The sequence below is a fragment of the Empidonax traillii genome, unplaced genomic scaffold (genome assembly GCF_003031625.1).
Source record: "Empidonax traillii isolate 1590-97213 ecotype Southwest subspecies unplaced genomic scaffold, ASM303162v1 scaffold215:size2007263, whole genome shotgun sequence".
NCBI lineage: Eukaryota > Metazoa > Chordata > Aves > Passeriformes > Tyrannidae > Empidonax > Empidonax traillii.
This window is the reverse complement of record NW_020955408.1, coordinates 1,098,195-1,124,856: the sequence shown is the minus strand read 5'-3', so window position 1 is coordinate 1,124,856 and position 26,662 is coordinate 1,098,195. Positions and strand designations below refer to the sequence as shown.

The window sequence follows — 26,662 nt, the reverse complement described above, 5'->3', positions numbered from 1 at the left end:
AAAAATTTTTTAAAAATTAATGAAAACTAGAAGGTGAAGACAAGAAGTTAGAAAGACACAGCCTTCAATTACAAGGCAATCTGAAGAAGGTTAATACTCTGTGAAATTACTTACCTTTACCTGTAAAGGCAAATTCTAGCCAAAAGTTTACTGGCTTTCAGTCTGGGAATAATTTCTTTATGCTTCCTCAGCTTAGAGAAAACAGTGGTAGTTCTGGTAATGCTAAGAAAGTAGACTTAGAGAATGGGTCTAATTTTAAATATCAGGGAGGAAACAAGTCACCAAGTATGCCTTATAGTGGAAATAGGAATTTTATTCTTTCCTCCTTCCTGCTCTAGCTCATAGAAAAAAGTGCAGGGTACAGAAGGATCATGCCACAAAACAAAGAGGGCTCATTTTATGAGATCAGTTTTGTAGTTGCAAAGGATTAATACACTCACTACATGAACTTCAAATGAACTACACAAACAAACAAAACCCAACCAAAAAATGAAACAACAGAAATAAGGGGAGAAGTATGAAATCCTACAGGCATTTTCCTCAGACAGGCTTAGTGTTTCTTAAAATATGGTATGCCTGATTATGCCCATAAGTTCTGCAAAAAGAGGAATGCTACAGCCTTTACTTACACAATAATATAACATTACACACACTATTTCAGGAACATTTCACAAGTGTAGGTTACCTATCCATTTACAAATATAGACATCTTTTGGAGATGATGAACAGTTTCCTGAGGGGAAAAAAAGACTGTCCGTGTTTCTCACAGATGAAATGCAACCAAAAATGCTAATTGCAAAGCATACTTTTAATGGAAACATACAACATAATTATACTGGAATTGTAACATACAACACCTTTATGAGAAAATGTATTATACAAAAGACAACCACAGAGATCTATATTGGAACTATGTCCCTAAAGTTAATATGCAATCTAATTAACATGCAATGACTCTTCTTTCAATCTGGTTTGACTGCTCATTGAGAAGCAGTAAGAAAGAAGATTCTTTTACCTAGCATTTTAAGCAATGTACAAGAAAGAAGGAAAAAGAGGATACTATAATGAACAACTTAGAGCCAGACAAAAGTTGCAACATCTTTTTATAGAAAAAGATGCTTGCTGAAAAATGTATCTCTTCCATCCAAAAAAAGACACTTCCGTGGGAGCAGAAGAAATGTTAAAAACCATTTTTACATTCAAAGTACAATTTCTTCACTTCCAGTGTCACCAAATGCAACTGTAATGAAAATTACAGTTATTTTTAGTCAATAGCAAACTAATAAAATTTTCTTTTTCATTTGTTTGTAAAAGATGTTGTTTTCTGCTCTTCCCATTCCCCCTCCTCAGAAGCAGGCATATAGTTCTGATAAAACTATATACTTCATTAAGACAATAGCTGGCAAACCTATAAACTATGCAAATAACATTTGGATTGCAAACCACATTTACTACACTTGGCTGATGGAAGAATGATTATTCCATGTCTCAATTCACTAAAAGCATATTGACTGCTTAAATACACAGCATTTCCTGTACCCCTAATAGCTTCCACAGTTTGGTAAACACATTCCATGTATTACAGTAAAAGATTTCAAATCCAAACTTTTCTTCCACAGAGCATCCTGTATTTATACATCTTAGATTGTTATGGAAGGAAAGGGTGGAACGCTACATGCATTTTATGGCAATTGTACTGGGGTCTGTTAAAACACGTGGTTTGATTTTTAAGCTATGTAATAAGAAGCAGAATCCCAAGCCTCAATGAGTATGTTTTAGAAAGCATACATTATGCCCTCTATCGAAAATTACGTAATTTGACAGTAAAATGTAAAAGTAAGCCCATAATTACCTTAAGCATCTGCCACACAGTCAACCCTCTGGGCTCACAAGTCAAAATATTGTGCTAGAGCTCCCAGAGAGCAGAGGTAAGGAGACAAGGGAGGGCCAGAATACGTCTTTAGGGTTAAACACTACTCTGAGCTGCTTCCTCAAACCCATGACTAAGAATGTGTGGGACTGACAGCCCATGCACACAGAACTGTTTCTCCAGCTATGGCTGGGTTATCAGGGCCAGCCTCCCTCTGTGTATGGTAAAAGAGCCTGTGCCACCCGTTACTTCTGAAACGAAGGAGTGACAAGGAAGAGTCATACCATTCTGAAACATGGAAGTTCCATGAGTACTACTCACCCGAAAAACAAAGCATCAGCCAGTTTTTGACAATGTACGTGTGCAACAATCCACCCACTCGCATCTTAGAAGTTGCACTGCTTTTTGTGGACAGCTAAGATCCTGTGGCATTTTTCACAAGAACAGGAGGTGTGCCACATTATTCTTGGACAGAGTTTCCTGTCTCCCCCTACTATGTCTCATGGATCTTAGCTGCTGTCTTCTGAAAGTCTGGCTACATTTAATGGTATTGTAGATAGATAGTTGCAAAAAAGATTTCATCATAGACGATGAAAAGCTTTGTGCAATTCTTACAGGTATATTAAATATAAAGCTTCCCTCCATGCAAAGAACAATTCCAACACAGTGAACACATAATAATCAGTTACCTCTGCTAGCCCTGTTCATTACCCTCACAGATCCACTGACTGAGGTGCAGTTTCAAAAACACTATATGAAAAAAATGTGTGGGACTCACAGCATACAGAGATGCTCTTTGGTTTCATATCCAAGCTGATGAATTTTGCAAAAGGTAGAATTTAGCCTTTAATTTGTATTGGGCCTCTTTCCATGCCCATAGAGGAGAACTGCCCAAGTAATTTTTAAGCACTTCCAGGCACTGCCCAATAACTGAAATGCAATGGAAAAGGCTACATGCCTCTCATGAAGCCAAGTCAGCACACACAAAGTTACCCTCAACGATATGTCAGGGTCAGCTATGCCTGCATTAACAAAAAAACATATGCTCTGTGGAATTCCAAATACTCTTTTGTCCCACACTATGAGAAGTAAATGTTCCTACAACTCGGGAACTTGTGATACATTCAGCGGTATCCACTAAGGTATGTTCCTACAGAAACATTATACAAAAGCTGGAGCATTTATAAAAATAATCAAAAAGTGATCAAATCAAGAATGAGACTCTTGTCTCATCTCATGCACAACAATGGTTGTGCAAATAAAAAGATGGGCCATAGACCTGAAATTGCAGCTATGTTCTTGGTTCCTATAAAAAGCACCATCAAGTCCAACAGAGACTGTAGAATGAAACCAAGTATTTTAAGTGAGTTTCACTCTGCTATTCTTGCTGAAGTACCCAATAGGAATAGTAGCACTACTCTGGAGATCGCAGAGGCAAAAAAGGAACAAACAGTAGAAAAGTGGAGTGCAAAAGGAGAGAGAACAGACAAGAAAGAGGGAAGCAGTGGGATATTGCAGCACTACAGAAAATCATCTCCACCCTTCTCAGCCAAAGGGAGAGCTGCAGGGATACCTGACCTGCTGATAGTGAAAAAGGCAATAGAAATAAAAGCAGAACTCCAGAAACCTTCAGTAAGAGAATGGAAAGTATAAAGATAACAAGGACAGAAAAGTAGTTTCAGTAGCAAGTACACTAAATGACAAGATAAAAATCAATGACAGTGGCAGGTGGAGAGTGTCACAAAAGAGGCAGAATGTAATTTTAATAAGATAAACTGCATTATTCCATTTTCTCAGCCCTTGCTTTTGGGAGAACCTTGTATCATGTCAGACAGTGGAAGCTTTTCTACTTTCAAACTTACCTGCCACAGGAAACTGTTTGCAACTATAGGGTTAATACCACCGCCTGTCACTTGTTTGGGAAGTGTTATTTGGAAATAAGTTAGTTAAGCACTGACTATTTTGAAATGACAGAGTGATGGAAAGGCAGAGATCAGGGTGCCAAGGAGAAGAATCCCGAAAGCAGCAGAATGAGAATTTGAATTCACTAGTAGAAATCCTGCCCTCAATGAAGATAATAATGACTTTTCTACTGGTTTTAGCAAAGAAAGGATTATAGACAACAACCTGTGGACAAAAATTGAAGAACACTCTCTCCAGTCAGGCTACACACAGATGCCTAGTAAAGAAAAGATTGTCCTGTAATACACAATATTCTAATCATAACATGACAGAAAAAGCAAACATTAAATCTGTTTTAAGTATTTCAAAGGCAGTTTAAGAAGAGTAATTAGAATCATACATAAACCTATGGTTATTGACATATTAAAATAGTTCAGGACAAAGATGTGTTGCTTAGAAACTGAATTTACCGGAAAGATCAAACATGCCTAGTGTTTTGCAAAACTTCAAGAATCACTCCTGGCCACGAACTGAAGTCAGACAACAACAAGAAGAAATAAACCCATACATGTGAAAAATTACTGATGTTAATTACTGTGTTAACAGTAAAACTGATGTGTTATGCATTCCTGCTGAAGCCTGCATTTGTCAGAGAAAGGTGAATGAGCAACTGCCACTTCATGTCCCCATGCTTTGCTTTTTCAGCTGGTAGAAGGCTTGCAAAGTACTTGAAAAACTTGACCCTTCTCCAGCCTCCCCCGCATGAGTCACCCAACCTTCCTTCAGTCATTAGACTGCACTTCCTGCTGGGATTCAGCAGTAAAACAAACGAGACACACCAGTTCTGGTCACAGTGAGGGAGGTAATAAACCAGTGACAGGTATTTTTATGAAATTTAAAACTAATTCCCATACATTATACATATCATATTATAAACACCAATCCATGGCATTATCTTATGTAGAACTCTATTTCAAAAGACGTTTTGAGGTGCTTCAGTTCATTCCCTGTCCTGAAAGCACACTTTCCTTGTCTTTACATAAAGGCAAAATAATTATGTCATTTTATGTGCTTCAGAAATATTACAGACAAAAATAGTAAATCACTTTACTTGTACATGTATAAAAACTTGATTTTGTTATCACTATTAAGAGTAAGTTTAAACCAAAATTTCACAGATAAACTCCCAGCATTTCCTGCCATTATTAAATCCATAACAAATACTCTTTGACAAGTTTGAATTTTTTAGAAGTCAGTTGCTGGTTCACGTTTTCTAGTTTACTTCAGTGACAACTCTCATGTCTATTGTGTCTTTAATATATCCACATTTCTGGGAAAATCCCACTTTCCTCCCCAGAAAATAAATCCCAAATGAAGTATCCATTGAGAGAAGCAATCACACTTAGTCAGCCAAATTTAATAACAAATTTACCCTTTTCTGTCCACAGATTCTCCTGGTATTTTATTTCCAAACTTGCCTACAATTACACTAACTGTGCAAAAAGGACTGCTGTCCCCATAAACTCCTTGGGTTCATTCCACAGTGCACACAAGAGAGTCATCCCTTTAAACTTCAAGGAGTTCCCATTGCAGTGTAGAAGAGAAAAATTCAGAGATTATGGAATAATCATCTCCAAATCGATCAATTTCCCCCTGAAGGTAAAAAACTGAAAGAAAGAAAAAAGTTGAACAGTTCCAGCTTGCCTTCTTGAAGGGAAAGTACCCCCAGGGCATGTTGTAGAATGATCCCGATCTCTTGCTCCTGATGCTTATTAAGAGGTCATAGATCTCAGTTACACTACAGCATTCCCAAATGATATCCCCAGCTAAGGACTATGACCTCTTAGTATAAGTACAGGGATACAAAATTAGGAATATTAAGGGTTCACACTAAGAAAGAGTTTGCCTCAACTCTCAGTCATTTTGGAAGAACAGTTGGAATTAATGGCATATCTGGTGCCATGTAAAAGACAGCGAAGCTTTAGTAAAAAGGACTGCAAGTTCCATGTTTTCCACAGATGCAGCACTCCATGTCACGGCTACATTTCTATCTGAACATCACACTGGATTTCCACAACAGAGTATTCAATACAAAAGGCATCTTTCTCAAAAGGCACAAGGCACAGCTCAGAACACTTTGGGTGAATTAAAATATGCTTTTTCTTTGTCTTAACCAATTCCTTCTAACTGAGTATGGAAGCAGAAGTGACTTTGAACCATCTCAGATGGGATATTATACCAAGACCAGGCAGGGACTGGATGTTTTTAAAAACCTTTCTCCTTCAATCACTCTGTTTTTTTCATGAAAAGTGTGTTTTTTAGACCCTCCAGATGATGCTTGAAAGGATAAACAAAGCCCATGTAGGTGGTATGTTAGTGAACTACCACATCGCCCGGAAGCCTTAAAACTCTACAGCTGATTGTATAAACATGAATTAAGGTTTTTCTACAACTGTATTAAGCAAAGTGTTAAAGAGCTGAGGGGCATTTTGTTACATTTGGTTTTCAAGCTATGAATTTAACTGCTGAACATATAAGTAATGATAATCTGTTGTACCTCCCATTCCGTTCATTTCTAAATGGTAATTAAAGCAAGCGCCAATAACAAAAACAGCAAGTATTTCAAGAAAATTATTTTAGAAGGTGCAGGAAATTCACCACTTAAAAAGGCAAATTTGTCATGGCAACAAGACCCATTTTGTAACACACTGACAATATATTATATATATTCCAGTAAAACAGAAGCATAAAATAAACAACAGGCATTTATTTACTCCACAGTAGTTGATTCTCTGAAACACTATGTAGTCAATATGGACTGTAGGTGTATATATATATGCACACATGCAAGACATTCATTATTTTATTTTTAATAGTGTGTCTTTTAGAATCATACACATGAATTCCCATTGTACTGGATAAAGGTCAGGGTAGCTACGACCCTGTATCAGCATCAGCTTTACAATTCAAAGTCTGTATTACTGAGCACTGTGAAAAGCAAGACAAGCTTGGCCACAGGATCTATATTGATTACAACAGTAATTGGAAGGAACATAGTTATCATAGGGTAAGTAATGACTATTTTTTCTTCTTCACATATGTGCCAGTGTTGATGATTCCCCTTGCCCCCTCCCTTCCCTTCCCTGCAGGCAACCATCTTCCCTGAACAATGAGAATTAGGAATTTCAGCTGCATAGATCAAATAGTGATTATAGCACTGCTCTCCCAAAACTGGAATGAGCACTGGCAGTTACGTTCCACACAGAATGCCTGATAAAGGTCAGTGGATTACCTCATGTCATCACCTGGCAGATCTCAGAAATTGGACCCTCTTCTGAAACAGGCAGGAGATGTCACTTGAACACTCAGAGAGCAAAGTTAATATTCAATGGGAAAGTCACAGTACCCAAACAGTAATGCAGAGAGATACCCTGTACTGCCCATTTGAAAATGCTCTGTGAGGAAACGGCTTGACCTTTAGAACACCCAGCAGTGGCTATAAATAAATGGAACAACAGACTGTCAACATAATAAGCAAAGTTTTGGATCTAGCTAGGGCAGATTTTCAACAGAGTGCCAGGGAGTGCCAGAGTGCCAACTCTGAAGAAGCTAGGGAGTGGGGCAAGTCATTGCTTGGAAACAAGGGGTGATGATACAGAGCTAGCTTGGAAGCCGCAAAATATCAGAAACAGAAGAGGAACAATCAATAACCCTTTTATAGCCCCTTCCAGAACCTAATGCTATTGCACTCACCCACAAGGGCATGTCAGGCACACCTAGTTGATGCTTTCACAGCCATATGACAAAAAAGTACCATATAGACAAGTGTATAGCTGGTATAGCCTAGGACTATGGCTGTAAGTTGTACTGCTAGGCCTGACTTGGGAAGAAGACAGAGAAGTAAGGTATATTATTTTCATAAAATGTTGCTCTCTGGGGGGAGACCTGATCACTCTCTACAACTACCTGAAAGGAGGTTGTAGCCAGATGGGGGTCAGCCTCTTCTCCCAGGCAACCAGTGACAGGACAAGAGGAAATGGCCTGAAGCTGTTCAAGGGGAGGTTCAGGGTGGAAAACAGGAAGAATTTTTTCACTGGAAGTGAAAGGCATTGGAAGGGGCTGTACAGGGAAGTGGTGGAGCCACCATCCCCGTAAGTATTCAAGAAATGACTGGACGTGGCACTTAGTGTTATGGTTTAGTTGATGTGGTGGTGTTTGGTCAAAGGTTGGACTCGGTGATCTCAGAGACCATTTCCAAACTCACTGATTCTATGATCTAAAACAGACAGTGGGTGACAGACACATGGTGTCTTTTAGCCTGCCAATGTACTGTTGTCCTCAGTATTCACTTGTAACTTCAGTGAGGGAGTTTGAGCAAAAGTAATCAAAAGCTTGGTTCAAGTGTGTGATTGCCGAGTTTCAGGACGACTGGATTCATGTTCCAGACAGGAATGGATACTTTGGGTGTGTAAGAGCACTTTGGACAAACTCTGTTTCCCAGTAAGGCATGGATTGCTGCAAGATGAGCCCTGAGAGTGCCATACATGATGCTAGATTATTTAAATTGGAAAGACAGTAGACGGTAGAGAGACAGTTCTACCAAGAATTAGACCTGGTAACCCCTGCACTGGGGCTGCCTACACCAAATCCCTCTGCCCATGAGAGAACTACAGCCTCCAATTAAGCACTTTCTGCTGCAGATCAATACTTTCTGGGCTGGCAAGGAGGTGTCTCTGTCCATGGTACTCAGCAAGGCAATGGTGCCCTCACCCATGCAGGGACACTGGATCAGATCCAGTATCTTGCCATTATGCTGGGAGTTCAGGTTCACGTGGTGTGAAGTCCTTGATGGACACATGGAGTAGATAAATCAAAGAAAACTATCCTTGCTAGTATGTGCTAAGAAAATCACCAACCTTTTTCAGTGATGGAAAATCAGGCTAGAATAACAGGAAAATAAGAAGAAAAATTCAGGAAAAAAGATATCAATGGAAGATATACAAGAAGCATTCAAACCTCCTTGGAAGACACCGCTTGCTTCCTCTCTCACCTCCAAACAGAGCAAGAGTTCTGGCACAATTAATGCTTGTCAACAGGTTTATTATGGGGGTTCCCCAAGTCAAGAATAGCAGTTCCATAATACGGATCATCAGCTGCTTTCATTTACAAGAGGTCACTGACAGGCAACTCATGAAGTGCAACAGGCTGCTTTTAAAACACGCAGGAGGTGAAGATCTAATGGTTTTATGACTGATTAACAATCTCAACAGCAGAATTTAATGGTTCCAAAGCAAAAGGGGAGGGGTTTATGCCTGAACTGGTTGTTCATCATGGATCTATTGTCTCATAAAGATAAAGCACACAGGTTTTGAAGAAGAGCAAGAAGGCTATGCAGTCTACTTTCAGAGCTTCCAGCTCCAGCCTATACAAGTTCCCTCTATGTCTGAGCATGTCTGTAGGAGCTACTTACAGAAGAACTTTTTCAGAATTTTGATATGAAAATCTAAGAACACAACTATCAAGACCTTCCTCTATCCTCCATAGAAGTATGCAGTTTTGCATGTGAACTTCTGTGTGGTAGATTCTGTATAGTGTTGACCATTCAGTAATGCATATAAATCTTCATTCCAAGTCCACTGGCAGGCTTTACATTGCCCTCTGAAATCAAAATTATGATCTTTGGATATAGAGACTGTAGTTACCACCCTAATCCCCATTTTTTTTCCCAAACATCAAGCATTTAGAGCTGCAGATATGGATTCTGGGCCACATAATCCTGAAAGGATGCGAGTCAACAACTTGCAAACTCAAACCACATTGAACTACCATGTATGTTGTCCGGGACGAGAAACTGGAGGTGAGGGTCTGCTTTCCACTGCCTATCAAACAGAATGCCATTTTGTAGAAAGGATGCCAGAAGTTTGTGGTCCAAAGCAAATAGAAGAGTAGAAGCATGTGTCTAATGCAGCAGCTAAGAAGCCCTCTGTAGGAAAAGAGAGGCCTGAGCTCAAGTCCCCAGTTCAAACACTGTTTGTCTTTCATTCAATAACTGTTTAATGTAAAATCCATACGCAGTCCTTGGTGCAGGAACTCTCAAGAGAAACAGGGTGGCTCTCTCAAGTGAAGCAACTGTACTTGGCAAACAGTGCCTGGCAGTGTGCCACCAAATGCAATGAGGCAGATGAATACGCTTTTGGTGCATCATGTATTTAACTTCTTAGGGTCCTTGTCCTCAGAAGCACCATTATCAAGCTCCGATTTTTCTCTGTACTGTAGAAATGACCAAGGACCTTTGCCATGTACCTTTTCTCCAGACAGATAGTGGAAAACTGAAAAAATAATGGCAAGGAATTAACTATGTTTGGCCAATTCTAGGATTCCTTTGGTAGAAGGAAGAGCAATTCTATCTAGGTTATCAAAGCAAGTGTTCACAAGATTTATTTTGTAGTCTCACTGTGCACAGCATACAACCTTTGGGACAAAATCCCCTGGAAATTTTTCAAGTCTTCTAGTGAAGGAGATGGTCCTGACATTACAACTCATTCAGAAAGATGAAAGATTCCTGGGCACTAGGAAGAAGAGAAAAGAGGAAAGAGAAGGAAACCATTACAGTGGAACCTCTATTATTTCCAATTTGGTACATTCATGATCACTCATGGCGTGTGCTGTCTGTGAAGCTGTGAGGTAGCACCACCTCTTATTTCTAGACATGGAAGAAGGTGTTTCTCAACCACAAAGGATGATGACAATATCCACAAAAATTAATTTTGGTCATCATTAGAAACACAGAAGCACTGATTTAGCCAGGAGTTCCCAGCCTTGTGATACTCCAGTGCTGATGGAGAGCAGCACTCAGAACAATGGGCCCCTAATACATCTGCTGGAATTCTTTTTAGATGGCATACGAGAGGAATCTCTGAAGAGGGCTAAAGTGCATGACTGCATCCCTTCATTGGCAGGGGACACACAGTGATAACCAGTAACCTTTTCAACATCAGAAACAGCTTAGGGGGTAACAGGAACGGCTGTCAGTTCTACCTGACATACTCAACCTGCCTGAGCTCTAGAACTAAGCTAGAGCCCAATGCAAAAAACTAAGTTTACCTAATCACCTAAAGATAAAATAAATATCCCCAGTGGAGAAATACCTCATGTCTTTTACCCTTAGCCTTGAAGCTAGGACTGCATATGATTCTTTAGCCCACTTTCAGGCAAATTTTACAGCCTGTAATGCCAACAAGGCTAGTAGGGAAGTCCTGTAACATGCATTAGGTCTACTGATACTCAGGTGGAAATGGCAGTTTTGTGTGCCAGGATGTCCACTGATGTTGAGTTATTTAGCAACTTTGCCAACTAGACTGGTATGTTCGCTGCAAGTATGACGCTTGTTTTTCTAGTATTACTCTGGTTGTGGCTGAGATTTCTGATGCCAAAGTGACCTACGGGATATTGAAGAAAACCAAGGTGGAGCTGAACACCTCTGAACACAGAGCTAGCCAGTGGAGAGGCATATACATGTCTCACAAATACATGGGAGACTTCATAAAGTAGGATCCCTGAGGGCTGAAAGGGGAAATAAACAGTGCAAGCACTGTGCAGGGAAAATAGATTATAACTCATGCTGGAGACAATTAAGAAAAGTGTGAGGCAAATTGTGCCCTACCAACAGCATATATGGCAGCAATGCAGAAGGTTAAGTTTCTTTTTCTGATAGCAGAAGAAGAGAGGGTGCAGTTGAGGGTTTATCAGTAGTGCACCATATTTGATCCTGCATCCATGTTCCTACAGAGAGATCCAAACTGACATATACTAGAAAGACATCAGGTTCACAGCCATGCTAATTGGACCCTTTGCTTATACACACAACATAGAGGATGACAATGTGCAAGTGGCTTGAGTTATTAAACGAAATGCTGCAGGAAGAATAAAAAGCATCAACATCAGACAGAATCACTATTAAATCCATATTTTTATTGCTAATCTTTTGTAATGGCTAAATTAATATAGTTCAGCATGTTATCTGTCCTTGGTTACAAGAATTGCAAAGCATTTTTTTTGACTTTTCCTCCCATTTTACCCATTATCTGTATTCCACAAACATCACAGGAATTGTCAGCAATTAACATAAATAAATCATCACCTTTTCAGAGAAAGCTTCAGTACAAGAATTTCAGAAGATAGCAAAAAATATTACTAAATAGCTCATGAAGGGCCTGTTCCATCCCCCACTGAAGTCAATGGGAATCTTTTCATTGACTTCAATGGATACTGGATCAGACCCAAATCGAAAAGATCAATAGCGCACACACTAGGATAAAAGAGCAGCTATGCCCTTCTCTAGAAAAAAGAACATGAGTTCAATTCAAACAACAGATTACAGAAAGGAACCAGTTGGGGAGAACTTTTTTCTCCTCCTTTGAAAAAATCTGCAAGAGAACAGCAATTCAAGAACCTGAGAACTAAATCTCACAGAGTTGTAACTCTCATCTTCCACTACCCTCTGAATGGGGGGGGGGAGGGTGTGACTGACAGATTAGGAGCACTATTTAATAAACCAGCTCCCTTCTCCCCATTCCTGTCTTTGGCTGAGAGTATAGAAAAGATTCAATAAAGCAATTTTACTCCTTCCACTGAACTGTCAAAAATTCAGAGGAACACATCTGATAATTTCAAATGCAAAACCTAGAAGCCTCAGTATCAATTTGAAAATAAAAAGTGTCCAGCCACATTCTCAAGCATATTTCAAGATTGGCAGAACTAGGGGCCATCAAGGCACTAAGACACTGAAATCTCATGTTCCATATTCAGGGTTTTACTAAAGGGTTGTCTTAAGCCATTGTTTTGCCATCCTGTTTGTTGAAAATGACCATACAACTGGATCAACATGTGCAATTCATAAATTCTTGGAGCACAGTTCCCTGTGCATCTCACAGAACACCTCAGCAAAGCTGAGTAAAATCCAGACTAGCTGGATGGTTCAGCCATCTGAAAAATCAGGGTTTGGAGAGCTTCACAACTCAAATGTGAACTTCAGAGGCTGACAGCTCTGGTGTTTTTACATAATGGACATCCTGGGTAACTCTTCCACACCTGAGATGAGACCCAGATTGAAAAAATCTTACAACACGATAAGATGACACGATCTGCACTCCTCCACAGAGAACTAAGTCAATCCAAAAAACAAAATAGAGTAGAAAAAAGTAAATTTTGCAGACCTCTTGGCTTCATTAACAATTCAGTGACAGATATATTTGTAGACATATTAGTAGACACCATAGGGTGTCTCCTAATTTCGCTGGGACTCCTCCAAAAGAAGGCAACCAGAGAAGTTATGTAACACCCTGATGCATTAAAAGACTGTGAGGAGCAAGGGAGGTGCAACCAGCACACATTTTTAAAAAACCTTTTGAGCATGGTACCCAAAGGCACTTTGAGAAGTCCAAGTGGAAGAGTCTGAAGAGCTTACCTAAAATTCTAAAAGCAAACTTTATTTTTTTCAAATATATACTAGGTTTCAGAAAAGAAAGGGAAGCTGCATGTCTATCAACTGTTTGTCACCAATTAATTAAAAATAATTTAAACTAATGAGGTTTTCTTAAATTTTGTATTGTAAGTGTGAGGTCATACACAGACCTTAGGACCCTGCATTGAATTTACCTCATTAGCTACCTGTTTAGCATTTTTTTGCTTAAGAAATCCTCAACTCCAGCTATGCCATTCAGGCCCCTTTCTCAACTCCAAGGGTGTATTTAGGTCATTTATAATTAGAAACAGAGGACAGTTGGCTTTTTGTCAACTTGGTACTCCAGAAGGGTGTGCAATTTCAGCTTTTGTTCACTTCATTAGCTTTCAAACAGTCTGATCTCTACCCATTCATTATCACAAGTTTCCTTGAAAGAGAGGCAAAGGTATTTTTAGGAACTTAAACAATTTCCTTCAAGATTCATTTTCATTTCCCCATCCTCTGCTATCATATATATATTCCTACCTTCACACATGGAACCCAACTTGACTAATCCAGGATACTTATTTTCACTCTCATTTAGCAACACTGCTCTCAGCCAGAACTGCTGGGTTCAGGAGTAGTGCTCTGGGATTCTTCCTACTTATTGTTCCCCCCACCTGTTTTTCTTCAGTTTCTCAATCCAACTGTGCAAGCACTGTTCAGTGCATTGTGCTTGCAGCTTTAAAACAGAGAAAACACTTGGTAGAAAGGGGCAGCAACTAACTAACCAAAAGGAGAGATGGCTGTATCTGATCAAGGTAAAAAAACCCAGGGATGAATAAATGGGATCCAACATAGTAAAGGGGAGTTCCAGGGGATCAGGGCAGGGGGAATGCTTTCTAGGAGGGGGAAGGAAGAGATAAGCTGAAGGCACTAATTTTCCAACACAGAAAGAGCAAAAGAAAGAGGGCAGGCATGAAGAAAATGAGAGAAAAATATCCAAGTTATTAAAGTCAAGAGAGAATACCCCTACTGCCAGAAATCATGAGCACTGTAGACAAATGAATGCTAGAGGGTTGTAGGAGTGATTAGAAAATGACAGAACCGACTGTATCCTAAGTCAGAAAAACATTTTACAGGCAAGAAAAGCAAAGCATTATATTAATAAAAGTAAACATCTCTTGCTGCAGCAGATTTTCGTCTTCCATAATTTGAAGTGAGGATTAAAATCATTTAACAAATTCACACTACTTCCTCAACTTTCCTTCTTCTCCTGCCCACTTCTTCTTTTTCTACTCACTTTTCACACTTTGTCCTCAAGAGCAGTACTGCTATCTAACTTTTATGTCATTCTGACAGGGCTTAGCCTATGAATCTATTGGAACCAAAGCTAACTCAGAAAGCTCTTCAAACATGAGCACATACACACTTTCTTTTAAAAGCATTCCCAAACGGGAAAGAGGGTTTTCCTTACTTACAAAGTCATAATAAAGAAAGGTTTTTAACATAACTGCACTACACAATGAATACATTTTACACTGTAGAAGCTAAACCGAAAGTAATATCTACTAAAAAAATATAAATGCCTTTCTATTGATACCAAGCCTGTTTGGATCTACACTGTGTACCATCAAAAGACCTATTAAATTTAGAGGGTAAAACTACTTCAGCAGATTTCACGTGGTTTTCTTGGTAAGGGGGCTGTCTACACTAATTTCGAATAGGAATCTGGGTGGTCTACAGGTCCATTCACCAAGCTCTACTCAATTCAGTAGTATCTGGTCAGCACTGAGTTCTGTCCCTTGACTGAACCTGAGATTTTATTTTCCTCTCTAACAATTTGTTTTGCTCCTCTCAACTTTCAGGTACTGATTACTGTATAGTCATTTGTAGTTAACAGATGAGACTAAAACAACATCTAGTTCAGATCCGTAACATGCCATTGTGCAAATTCATTCATTATGTGACATTATGATACTTAAACACAACTTACAAATATCCTCTGCATTCACAAATTACTTCGCAATATATACGTATAAGCAAAGCATGGAAAGCTGTACAGTATGAATCTACAAAATACACACAACAGCATATATCCTTTGGTATTAAGTAAATTTATAATGATCCATTTATAGTACAATCCTGTCCCAAAATCTGTTTATAAAGGTCTCACCCAAGCATTCGAGTGCAGGAATAAAATAATTGAGGAAGGAAGAAGGAGATCAGAAGCAGAGGATGGGAATCAGAAATAGGACAGTGCACAAAGCCACAAAGTGATAAGTATTGTTTACCTGTCAGTTGACATTGACTAATCTTGTGTTCTGTGATATCGCTCAGTGACTCAAACACCTGGAGGCAGCTGTCACAGCTGTGCACAGCTTCTTCTTCTAACTCCTCCCCTTCATCCGGCCTTTTCTTACAGTCTAGCACATCTCCATCTTCTGCCTTGTCTTCTAGTTTACAGTTAGAGTCTGAAAGAAAATCAAGACCGTGATGTCAGGCATCTAAGAAGCGAATATTTAAAAAGGAAAAGAAAAAAAATCAAACAAAATAGGTTCTTGTGGTAATGAGAAGAAAAATACTTGGCATGAGCCTGCAGCACACTGTAGATTTTATTGCTAAATAAGCAAAGGAGGCTTTTTTTCATTAATTTTTTTTTAATTGCAATAAAAAGAGAATTTCCCTTCTACTCACACAAATGCAGCTCCATTTCTCACCCAAATTATTCTTCCATGCTTCAGTGCTAGGTTTGTCAATTTTATCACAGCTATTGAAGCTGCTTTGATCATTGTAAGAAAGGAGAAACCACCTATGCAATTAGTTTTTCAATGAAAAGAAAAATCAAATCAATAAGTGTGCAGGAACTTCTTTTCTCTGTTAACTACAGCGTTTCACAGGAAATTACCAGAATTAAGAGACTAACAAATCTGATTTACATAAACATGAAATTAATCTTTATTTTACAACCCACTCCAATACTCCATCACCACGCTATTTGACACTAACAAAGCCCTGGAAAGCTTATACCCTGGGTCAGAATGCTACACATGCTTTGAACTCGTGTGTGACTTAAAAAAAAAAAAAAAAAAAAATCAAGCTCCTGTGTTCGCCAGATCATGGAAAACTGGAAACTAATTACTGTAAAACCTAAAGAGGACACAAGGAAAGCTTTGTCTGTTTGACATGCTAACAGGCATTCTGGGGATAATAGGATAGCTCCAGCTTTGGATCAGCAGTCCTGAGCCCAGTTGAAGCTTCTAAACTGGAAGAAGCATGCAGTCTCCCCACCACCCCCCTATGCACAGAGACACCTTGGTTCTGCAGATGACCAGCGCAGTGAGATAATGCGTAGTCTAGAACTTTTCCTTCTCTGAGGAGGAGGAGCGGAGTAGCTTTAACTACTCCTGACTTTTTGCCCACTTTACTAAAAGCTTCCTTCAAAAGACAGAAATAAAACAATCTGTCTTCCCTAATAAAGCAAGCTGGCACTTAACTTTGTTTTTCCTTGGGAACCACAGTACAACAAGTGAAATGCAGAAGAAAAATGGTTGCGTACATTCCAACAAAAGGAATGCAAGCGTTTCACCACTTTTCCCTTTTCTGCTTTGGCTGCCTCGTCTTTCCTTTTAGATATTTGAGAGAGCTGAGACTGAAATAAGTCATTTTAGAAAACAGGGACAAACTCACATAATAACAGGAGATTGTGCAAGTACATTTTAAGAGGTTATGCTCTATAGCCAAGAGGGTGACTAACCAGGAGTAGGCTTCTTGGCCAGGGGAACAAAGAGGTGGTATCTGTGAACCCACCTTATTTGGCATTTCAATTGATTAGGATCAAGCACAACTCAAACTAAAACATGCCAACACTAAATTCATATTATAGTGATGAAGGGGTGAGGAGAAGTAGGAAGGCGATTCCTCTTTAAACCACTCTTACATCCTCTCTCAGCACCCTACAGTAATGTGGGCACAGCCATTCCTGTATTTCTTGCTGCCCACAACCAAGGTCAGAGCTCTCATCATCTCTCTGCATCCTTTGGTCCACACTGCTGCACCCTGCCCTTCAACTGTGCAAACACAGATGGACCCGCAAGCAAAAACTGGAAATGACCCATGTCAGGAAGTCTTTCTCATGCCATGTGGCTTGTGATCAAAACCAAGGAATTTCTTTGACACGGGTAAAGGGCAGGATTTATTTTTAAGGGAATTATATTACAGAGAGAAACCAGATTAATTTTTAAAAATAAAAAACACATTCTGAAGACAAAAATGTATTTGCTGTGCAAAAGCCCTGCCTATACACTGAGACCTTATATGACAAATTACACCCACAAGGTTCTTTCAAGAGTGGAAATTTCCACTTGGACAGCTACTTCCAAATAGAAGAGTAGTCTGCAAATTTACAAACCAAAAAAGGGATGCTAATTAAATAAAAAGACCTTATGTCATTTTAGCCATTATTGAGTGCTCTAAATCTAAAAAATTCCATTACCACTTCCTTTTCCAAGGTATTTTCAAAGATTAATAAAAGCAGTTAGGAGATCACCTGGTTCTAAGCAGTTTGGAAAATTAAATAATTGTCTTAACTATTGCAAACTGACCCCAACATCATTAGACACTTGTTGGAAGGCAGCATGTGCGCATTGCATACCATTAGTTGTTCAGCTCAAGCTCCCAGTTTCATCTCATAAAACTGAGAGCACTCAGGGAAATGCGGGCACTGGGTTTGAATTTTAACATGAGTATTTAAATGCTGCACATAAAGTTTACAAACCTGTTTGTTTTAAAATAAGAGTAGTGTCTGACTGCTTTAAGCACAATGCTGAAGGGAAAGAACAGGGAGGGGAGGGAATTCTCAAGACTTGCTATTTAGAAACACTTGCATTTTACAGGAATTCGGCAATACACACACACACGTAGGCACATATGCACTCCTTAGTGCACAAAAGCCTAAAGAATCGCTCAATTTAAAGCTTCAGACTTAGCGACCAGTTATTAAAATTAGAATCATTTTAAGGCTAATAATGTTTTGCTTCTCCTTCTGCATTTGCAGATATAAACTCTACAGGGACAGAAGTCAGTCAAGCTTATTCCCTTCTGCTGCAACTTTAGAATACATGCTCTAGCCAACTGGCACATTTGTTTTTAGGTCAACACTTAAGTGGGACCCTCTGGGACCTAGGTTCGAGTTTAGCCTACGACAGCTTTGTGAAATGAGTTCTGGCAGTCTCAGCCCCTCTCGATGAATGCATTTCCACTGTGATCTGCTTCTGTGAAGAGATGTCACCACCAAAATAAAAAGATATTTAAAGAGAGTAAATATCATTTGGATGCTTTGTGAATAGACAGCTTTTCTGTTGTAACAACAAATATCTTCCATCAAGAGCTGGTCCAATCTTAAATAGTTACTTAAATTGAGGATAAGCTGCCTTATTTGAGCAGCTCTTTTGAAAGACTAGAATAAAACATTTTATAAATGCAATATGCATTCATCTGTACTTTCTCCTTAACCTCTTCTTCAAAGTTCATGTTCTCCTATAGACTTCAGGGGAAATGTCATTCATCTCCCACATTTCTTTCTCCCCAGTATCTGCAACAATCACAGCCACAATTTCCTCAACAAAGATGGTCTTCATAGTAAAATTATTTTCCCCAACATCTCTAAATACCATTGTCATCATTTCCAGAGACTTCCCTGCCCTATTTCAGAGGTTGCCATGCACCAACTGAAATTTTTCAATACACATCAGCAACAGCACACACAGATCGTCTCCATCTGCAGATACCATTGAAAATTATCTAGTATGAAAAGGAAGGTTAATTTTTTTGGAACAGAAATGAATTCAGCCTATTAAGGCACCTTAAAAAAAATAAGAGAAAGAACAGTTGTCTTCTGTTCCTGATTATGTTAACATCATTTATAAATGGAAATTAAAAGAAGCATGATTTTCTCATTACTATGTTCCCTGGCAGGTGGTTCTCCCCTTCCCTTCTTCCTCCTTCTCATAAGGGATGTTATTGCTGTAACTTGGTCTAATAAAACTGCAACTTTGGGGAAAATGAAAAATTGCATTGGCTTAAAAGTGTTGGAGGCAATAAAGCCATGGACTTCAATTAATTTCAAGTATGGGAGCGGTTTAAGGCCAACCAGCAGAAATTCTATTTCTGCCCATGTAAAAATGAGGTTTCACCACATTTACTTTTTATAACCCACATAAAAGTCAAGTAAAAGTAATGAATACCTAAAAGTCATCTCAGTGGACAGGCAAAGACTGTCTATATTCTTGAAACTCATCTTACATATTTCTGCCTATGTTGCAAGGATCCATAGATAATCACAACTAAAACACCAAACTACCAAGAAAACAGCCTCCTTTCCAATCCATTTCACTGTCTTGCAGTAGACCTCCTTCCAAGCCACTTCTGCATGGAAAAGTGCTGGCAAAAGAAAGGAAAACTTAGATCATGTGGTTATAATTATTACCAGGCAAGGAATATTTCTTCAGCTCAGTGGTAAAGTAAAACTCTGTCGCTCTCTGCTCCCAATAGTGTCCATCGCAAAACAACTGCCTCATTAAATCTCTGCAGTAAGATTAATATGCCGTAGCTGCACTACATTATAACTTGGTACTCTATAAAAAGCACATTTAATGGTTAGAGCCAGAGCTTAGATACAAAGTATTACTATAAAAACTTCTGGCAGTGTGTACACAGTGCGGGTCTTCTGTACTGCTTGCTCTATCAGAAGGTTTTTTGTCTTTAATATCGGCACTGCATTCTTGCTATAGAGAAAAACAGAATGCTAAATCCTGCCTAGAAACAAACAGAGAACAACACAAGACATGATGGGAAATAAATACCTAGCAAGACAACTTAACCATTGAGAATTATTTTTAAGAAAATACAGAAAAGCAGCCATTCCTTGACATACTGATCTCCAGTTTTGCAGTTGTCTATTTTTCAGCTTGTTTACAGCAATACAAGTTGGGGTTTTTTTTCAAGTTTGCAGATGGCTAAATGGAGACATAAGTACATTGATAAGAGTTTGAGAAATTTCCCATTAAAAAAGCAAAGAACTCCCTCACTTTTATTTACTCTTTTCAGACAATCTATTTTATGCACAAAGCCACTAGAACCTATAAAAGGCACCAAACGCAAACCCACAGGGCATGCATACAAGAGAAATAGAAAGTCATCCAAGGGAAGAAAAAATTAACTGCATTCTTCACCTTCATTAGAGGAATAACTCCAACTGCTCTCAAACAAATTACCTACACATATTCAGAGATGACTAGCCTTCGAGGAATATCCTTAAGGAGCCAGACCTTACACCAAAGGGTGACCTCAGCTGAATGAATAAGACTATTCAGATGAGTCAGTCTTTGTCTTCAGATAAAATTTGGTGGAACCACTACCAAAGACAGAAGCAAATTATTTCTTGCATTCTCAGAACCATGTTAGAGAATAAAAGAGTCCTTGTTGTTATTGGGAATTAACAATTATTTCCTCATGATTATTAACAATACTTATCCCTGCGATCCTGACTCAAATAACAGTTTTTTCCATGCAATCTCACTGACATAATTTTAAGGAGCCCTTAATTAATCGCTGACTGGTAAGAAACTATACAAACAATCTTAAAAGAATTTACCCTTATGCACATATTTTACAAATACAAAAATAGTTTAAGTGGAATGAATAACCAAGTTTATCTGAAATGGCATAGAGTGGTGTTTTACATTGGGAATGTGGAGAAGAATTACTTTTAACAAAAAAAAAAAGAGAGAGACAAAAGGAAAGCATGCTGCACATCAGAAGCATCTCACTTTCAGCTAGCTGACCTACAAAAGGCAGAATTTCTAATTGTGAGAAACTGAAAGGTAAGGGGAGAGGAATGTTATCTTCCATTGCAAGCCCCAAGAATGCATTTTAAGCTGAAACAGGGAAAGAAGAGTGCAGGTAATGCAAAAACACCCCAATACAAATATCCCTCACACTTGTCAAATGGTAAGCAAGCACTAATGAAGGAATTCAGCATTACCAGTCTGTGCGGCTGTGTGTCCCACACCTGCCTCATGGTCCTCTGTTTCATTTTCTTCTACTGTCAGAAAAAGGTAAACAAAACAAAAACAAAACAAACAAAAAAAGATGTTAGGTAGGTAGCTGAAGTGTTTCTAGCATCTTTACACCAGCCTCAGTTCTGAAAGCCAGCAACGCTTGCACAAGACAGGCAAGAAAAGCTGCACTGCAAAGTGCGAAAGTGTAGACCAGACCAAGACAGAATACATTGCTGTATGGAAGCTACAAATCTGAGAACAGGGTGATCAAATCATTTTCGTGGCTTAAAAAAACAAATCGAATTTCCTCTGGGATATTTGTCTTCAATGCACTTTACTGTATTTGATTATGGAACTAAATGAGAGAACAATTCTGGGCTTTAGCATTCTGTTTGCTCCACACAGATAAGAGAAAGCCTTCTCCTGGCAGATGGGAGAGGTGTGTGTGCTAATTCATACATAAGCTTTAAAAAATAATAATAATAATCCTATATTCAGTAGCAAACATCTCAGCAGTGCAGACAGCCTTGCAAAGGAGAACTAACCCCATGCTGTTTTACTGTATACACCATGCCAGCATCTTTCCCTTGGCTCACAGCTTTCCAGAGCAGTAGAACTAAAAACAATACAATTCTTGTCAGATTCACTATTCAAAACTTGTTGGGTGAGTGAACCTAACAAGAGCCATTCTGCTGCTACTTTGAAAAATTAGAGAGCGCTGTTCTCATGTGCTCTGATACTATGCCTAAGTAAGATTGACTCTCCCAAAGCAAAAGTAAGGGAAGAGCTAAAAGGCAGAACCATTTCCTTTTTATTCTCCCAAAGACCAAACTCTTTGAGTTAGAGAACAGCAGAGAGAAAAGAATTCATTCTCCCTCCACAGGGGAAAAAGCTGAAAGGGGAAAGACTATACTTCTGCAGCATTTCCACTCCCAAGAATTCAGACCTCAAAAAATAATCATGCAACTGAGTTAAAGTCCAAAGATTTGAGGTATTTTTCCTGGTTCTTGGGACAAGAGAGTGCAACATGTAGGGTCACATATAAATCTAGACATATATGCAAAAGAAGAGATACATATACACACTCCACAGGTACCTCTTTTCCTCCTCCGCCAACCCCAAGGCTTCATACAACTGGTTGTTTCTAGAATCTGAGTTTCTAGAAAAAAAACACCAGTTTTCATAAGGACACTCTTAGGACACCAGAAACTTGTAACACAGTGCATATATTAGAAAGAGTCAAGTACAATCTCTGGAGGACTCTAAATAATCTTTATCTCTGTCCCAGAGCAAACCCTTCTCATCTACAGAGATCTGATAAAAGTTTCCCCAGCCCTGGAGTCAGTCAAGTATTTCACGAAATACGATTTTATGAGCTGATTGTTTTAGTTGAACTTGTATTTTGCAGCCACGACGTTACCAGTACCTCAGCTGTGATAATACTGTATGATTTTCTTTGTTACGCTGAAGCAGCCATCCCAGCAGTCCTCACAGCTAAAGCAAACCAGTCAGACAAAGAAAGCAGTGGGGGAAGCTCATGAAAAGCTGAGTTTTGGGGAACATGTGGTCAAACGCAAACTAACCTAAATAGAAGGATTTTTCACTAAGGTAGCACACATCAGTAAGATTCATTTATAGAAGCACAAAAAATAATGAATACAACTAGTATATAATTAAAAACAAACAAACAAACAAACAAAAAAAACCTATCTTTTGTGAACCCCTGAAAGCCCCTAGGGTAACATTTGCAGCAGCCCAACCTGACTCAGTGTATGTCTATCACCAGCTGTTGATCTATTTCCATAAAACGTTCTCAAGAACAGCTCTAAAACTGGAAATGAGTCCTCTCTTCCACCCCTCAAGAGGAAACTCACCTTGGTCATTAGCACCTATTGATCAACCTTATTAAGGGTTGTAGATGTATCAGCTGTCCTCAACCATCATAAATGTCACAACTCAGTCCAGAAAAGCAGTTTAAGAACTCTGCAATTTCTTAAGTTTCAAGATGGAATTGAGGTCTCCAAATATGAACTTTTCAATAACTGATTCCCAAGTGGTTATCTGCTGAGAAGTAAACAAGATCTCCATTTGTAAGTGTATGCAAACTGAAATGCAAGAGTTCATCTGTTTTCTACTTTTCTGTCCAGAATGTCTACTGCCACCAGCTGCAGTACCAGAATCTCTCACTGCTCCTGAAAAGTGACTGCACAGAAAAATGTATTCAGCATCACACTGCTGGCTGAGAGCTACACCAAACATTTTTACATCTTAAAATGGAAAAAAGAAACATGGATACTGCCTAACAAATTGTTTCCAGGTACACAATTTTGTACCATGAAAACATGACAGCATATGCCTTTTGAAACCAAACGTTTTACAACTTCCCTGCTATTTTGGGATCTGAAAATTCTGTGAGAACTGAGGTTTGCTTTCAACGAAGGCTGACCACTATGTCTTTACTGCACTAAAAAAAAGGAAACAAGTATAAAAGCAGTTAAGTTTGTGGCTAGCATCTTTCTAAACTGTTGTTCATCTCTTTAAGGATTTGGTCACAACAGGCCATGGCACAAAGACACACTAATAATAGTCAACTAGACTAACATATTTCTCAGGAAAATTAAAACCATATTTAAGGGGAAACAGGACAAAAGGAAAATGAAAACTACTCCACGAAACCCACTGAATTAAGGAAATCTTAGCATTAGCACAAAACACCTACAAAATAGCATCTCATTTTGCTTTGCATTAAGTTAGCTCATTCCTCCAACTAGCAGAGGTATTCCTCACATTAAGTAAGCTACAGCTGGTAGCATCAGATAAGCTCTTGACTTAGCACTTAACACCTTTCCACAACCAGATTCCAAAAATGTCAGTGCTATTTCAGCTCTTCAGACCACTGTTAAACTCACCTGACTACGAAAGGTAGTGTGACATGAACCAACTTCCCTTAAACATTAACTACACCATTTTCTTTTAGAAGAGGAAGGCATCTCTAAACAGAATCTATATAAAGAGATGCTTTAAATTTTGCTAAGCAAAAACATTTCTCTGGCACTAGCATGAAATGTAACTTAAAAAAGCTACAAGGATGATATGTAAATAGAACAGTAGCATGTATGCACTGTCATTAATTCAAACGTCAAAATTATTGATACTCTAGGACTGCAATTGTGCACAGGGATGTCCATCTTCATTATAGCATATACTACATCCTAGCATAAGGTAAGAGGAATTCTATGTAACAAAGTCATGGACCACCAGTGAAGGAGAGGCCTCAGAAAAGTAGAACAATACCTCCTGAATCCAATATGAATGAGTGATGTTATTGCTAAACAGCACTTCTAGATACATTTTTAAAAAATGTTGTCACAAAAGCAACAATATTCCTTGTCCCCCCAGCTATGTGCTTATGGCCACAGGTCACCTGTTTTTTTAGATGTAGAAGTATTCCTCAACTGACCTATGTCTTCCTTAAAACAATGAACGATCAATTTCTTACTATGTATTTTCTCAGGGCAACTCTTAAGAAACAAAACAAACAAGAACCTCCAAGTAATAAAATTTCGAGAAAGGACCAGATCACCACAACTGTGGCACCAGGCTTCCTGAGAGCAATTTAAAAAAAAATAATAAAAAAAATCTCAGTAAGGGAAAAGAGGATTCCAGCATGTCAATTCTATCTCCAATTATAAAAGCTTGTGGTTTGGACAAATACCAGATTTTAAAATTTTACTGAAAAAAAAAAAAAAACCCAAACCAAAAGAGAACAAAACAAGCCAACTTCTCTCTCTTTGAACTGAAGTTGTATCCATGTGAGAGGTTAGGACATTTCAGCTTTTATACAGCCAGTGTCCAAGGCAAACCCTGGTTTCAGTTCAAAGCACCTCTCATGCTTAGGCTTTTTGAACATCAGCATTAAGACCAATTATGCTTTTTTAAAGAAAGAAGAAAAAAAAGAAAAAGCAAAACAACCCAACAAATCAAGTAGAACCATCAAGGACAGCCAAAGAAGAAAATCTGTCAGAATTTTGATATAGAGGTCCTAAAAACAATTAATCTTCTGACTGCTCTACAGCAACACCTGCTGATCATTGAGGATTTCACCCCTTTTGCCTGAAGTCTGTTCATGGGACACATGGCTAGCTAATAAAGGAGGGAGATTACTTCATAAAGTTACTACAAAATATATACAGATTTTCTAGCTTGCAACATCTCATTCATATTCTACAGACTAACCAGGATTTCCCTTCACTGAAAAGTTAATCTGTAGATTTAGCACCCCAAGGAAGAGCACAAGTCATTTCTGGTTGATGCCTGGAAAAACCTTGTACAGAAAAGAAATGGATAAAATTAGATACATGGAAAAGTACATTTTCACTGAAAGGGATGCCTTCTGGAGAACTCTGGCTAAGATTTATGGTTTCTGACCTATTACAGACCATAATAAAATAAAAGCAAAAGATAATTGAAAAACTCTATTTTCTTCAAATCTAGGTAGATTAATAAATTTTGAAAAAAAATAAATAAATATTTGCCCCAATTGCCTGTGCCTCTTTTCAGCTTGTTAAACAAAGCAGGAGAAGCTACATATCCCAAAATAAACTATAAAAATAGATTGCTATTGATTTATCCGTTCCTAAAACATATTCCTTGAGAGATGTGAAAATAAACCTAATATAACAACTAAGACTGTTGGGATAGGAAGTTTAGAATATATATTTTTAACTTGCACTTTGCATTTCCTACAATTCAATACTTGATCTATAAACTTCCATTAGCATATGATTAGTAATTCAATTTAAAGCCATCTTTGCACAAAACCTTTTTCTTAGGATGGTAACTTTGCCAAGTGCATCTTCAATCTACATGTTTGAATAATTTCTGCAGACAAGTAATAGAGGCACTAGCTGTATTAGCATAATCAATACACAATTTACCGAGTTACCGAAACAGAACAGAAATAAAACGCGTGTGCCATTATTTCAGTACCTACAAATGACTGTAATTTCTGGAAGTATCTCTCCACTTTTCTTTTCCTCTCTCCTCATGGCCACTTAAAATCCAAGAGGACATTCATACTGACACCATCTACAGGTAGATATTAAGTGTGATTAGACAGATTAATCATATAGCAGAAGGCAAATTTAAGAGCCAGTTGCACAGCGCGTTATCCTCTAACTCTATTAAAGTCAACGGATTTTGAAGATGTTTCACATCCTGCAGTAAGGTGCTGTGGAAATATGTCTCCACAAGGGTTCAGTCAGGATACAAAACTGAAATTAAAGAAGTTACAGAGAAATATTAAATGCAGGATAGCATGTCCATGAATCATCTTCTAGGGCTACACCTTCTCTCCCTGTCACTCCTAGACTCTTCCAGCCAGCATAT

The 26,662-nt window shown here is 38.5% G+C and overlaps 1 protein-coding gene across 7 annotated transcripts in view; it reads right to left on the bottom strand.

Annotated features, from left to right (window-relative positions):
• The window catches only part of ZNF521 (zinc finger protein 521), a 235,415-nt gene that overhangs the window by 195,123 nt on the left and 13,630 nt on the right, over window positions 1-26,662 (bottom strand). For 2 of the 7 annotated variants that reach the window (XM_027887568.1, XM_027887562.1), the window contains exons 3-5: window positions 22,371-22,433; window positions 21,259-21,318; window positions 15,509-15,688 (exon numbers count right to left, since the gene is read on the bottom strand). In XM_027887568.1, coding sequence (XP_027743369.1) covers window positions 15,509-15,688; window positions 21,259-21,318; window positions 22,371-22,433 — 303 coding nt within the window. The remainder of the gene's footprint in view (window positions 1-15,508; window positions 15,689-21,258; window positions 21,319-22,370; window positions 22,434-26,662) is intronic. The other 5 variants (XM_027887564.1, XM_027887567.1, XM_027887566.1 and 2 more) reach the window with 3 other exon arrangements.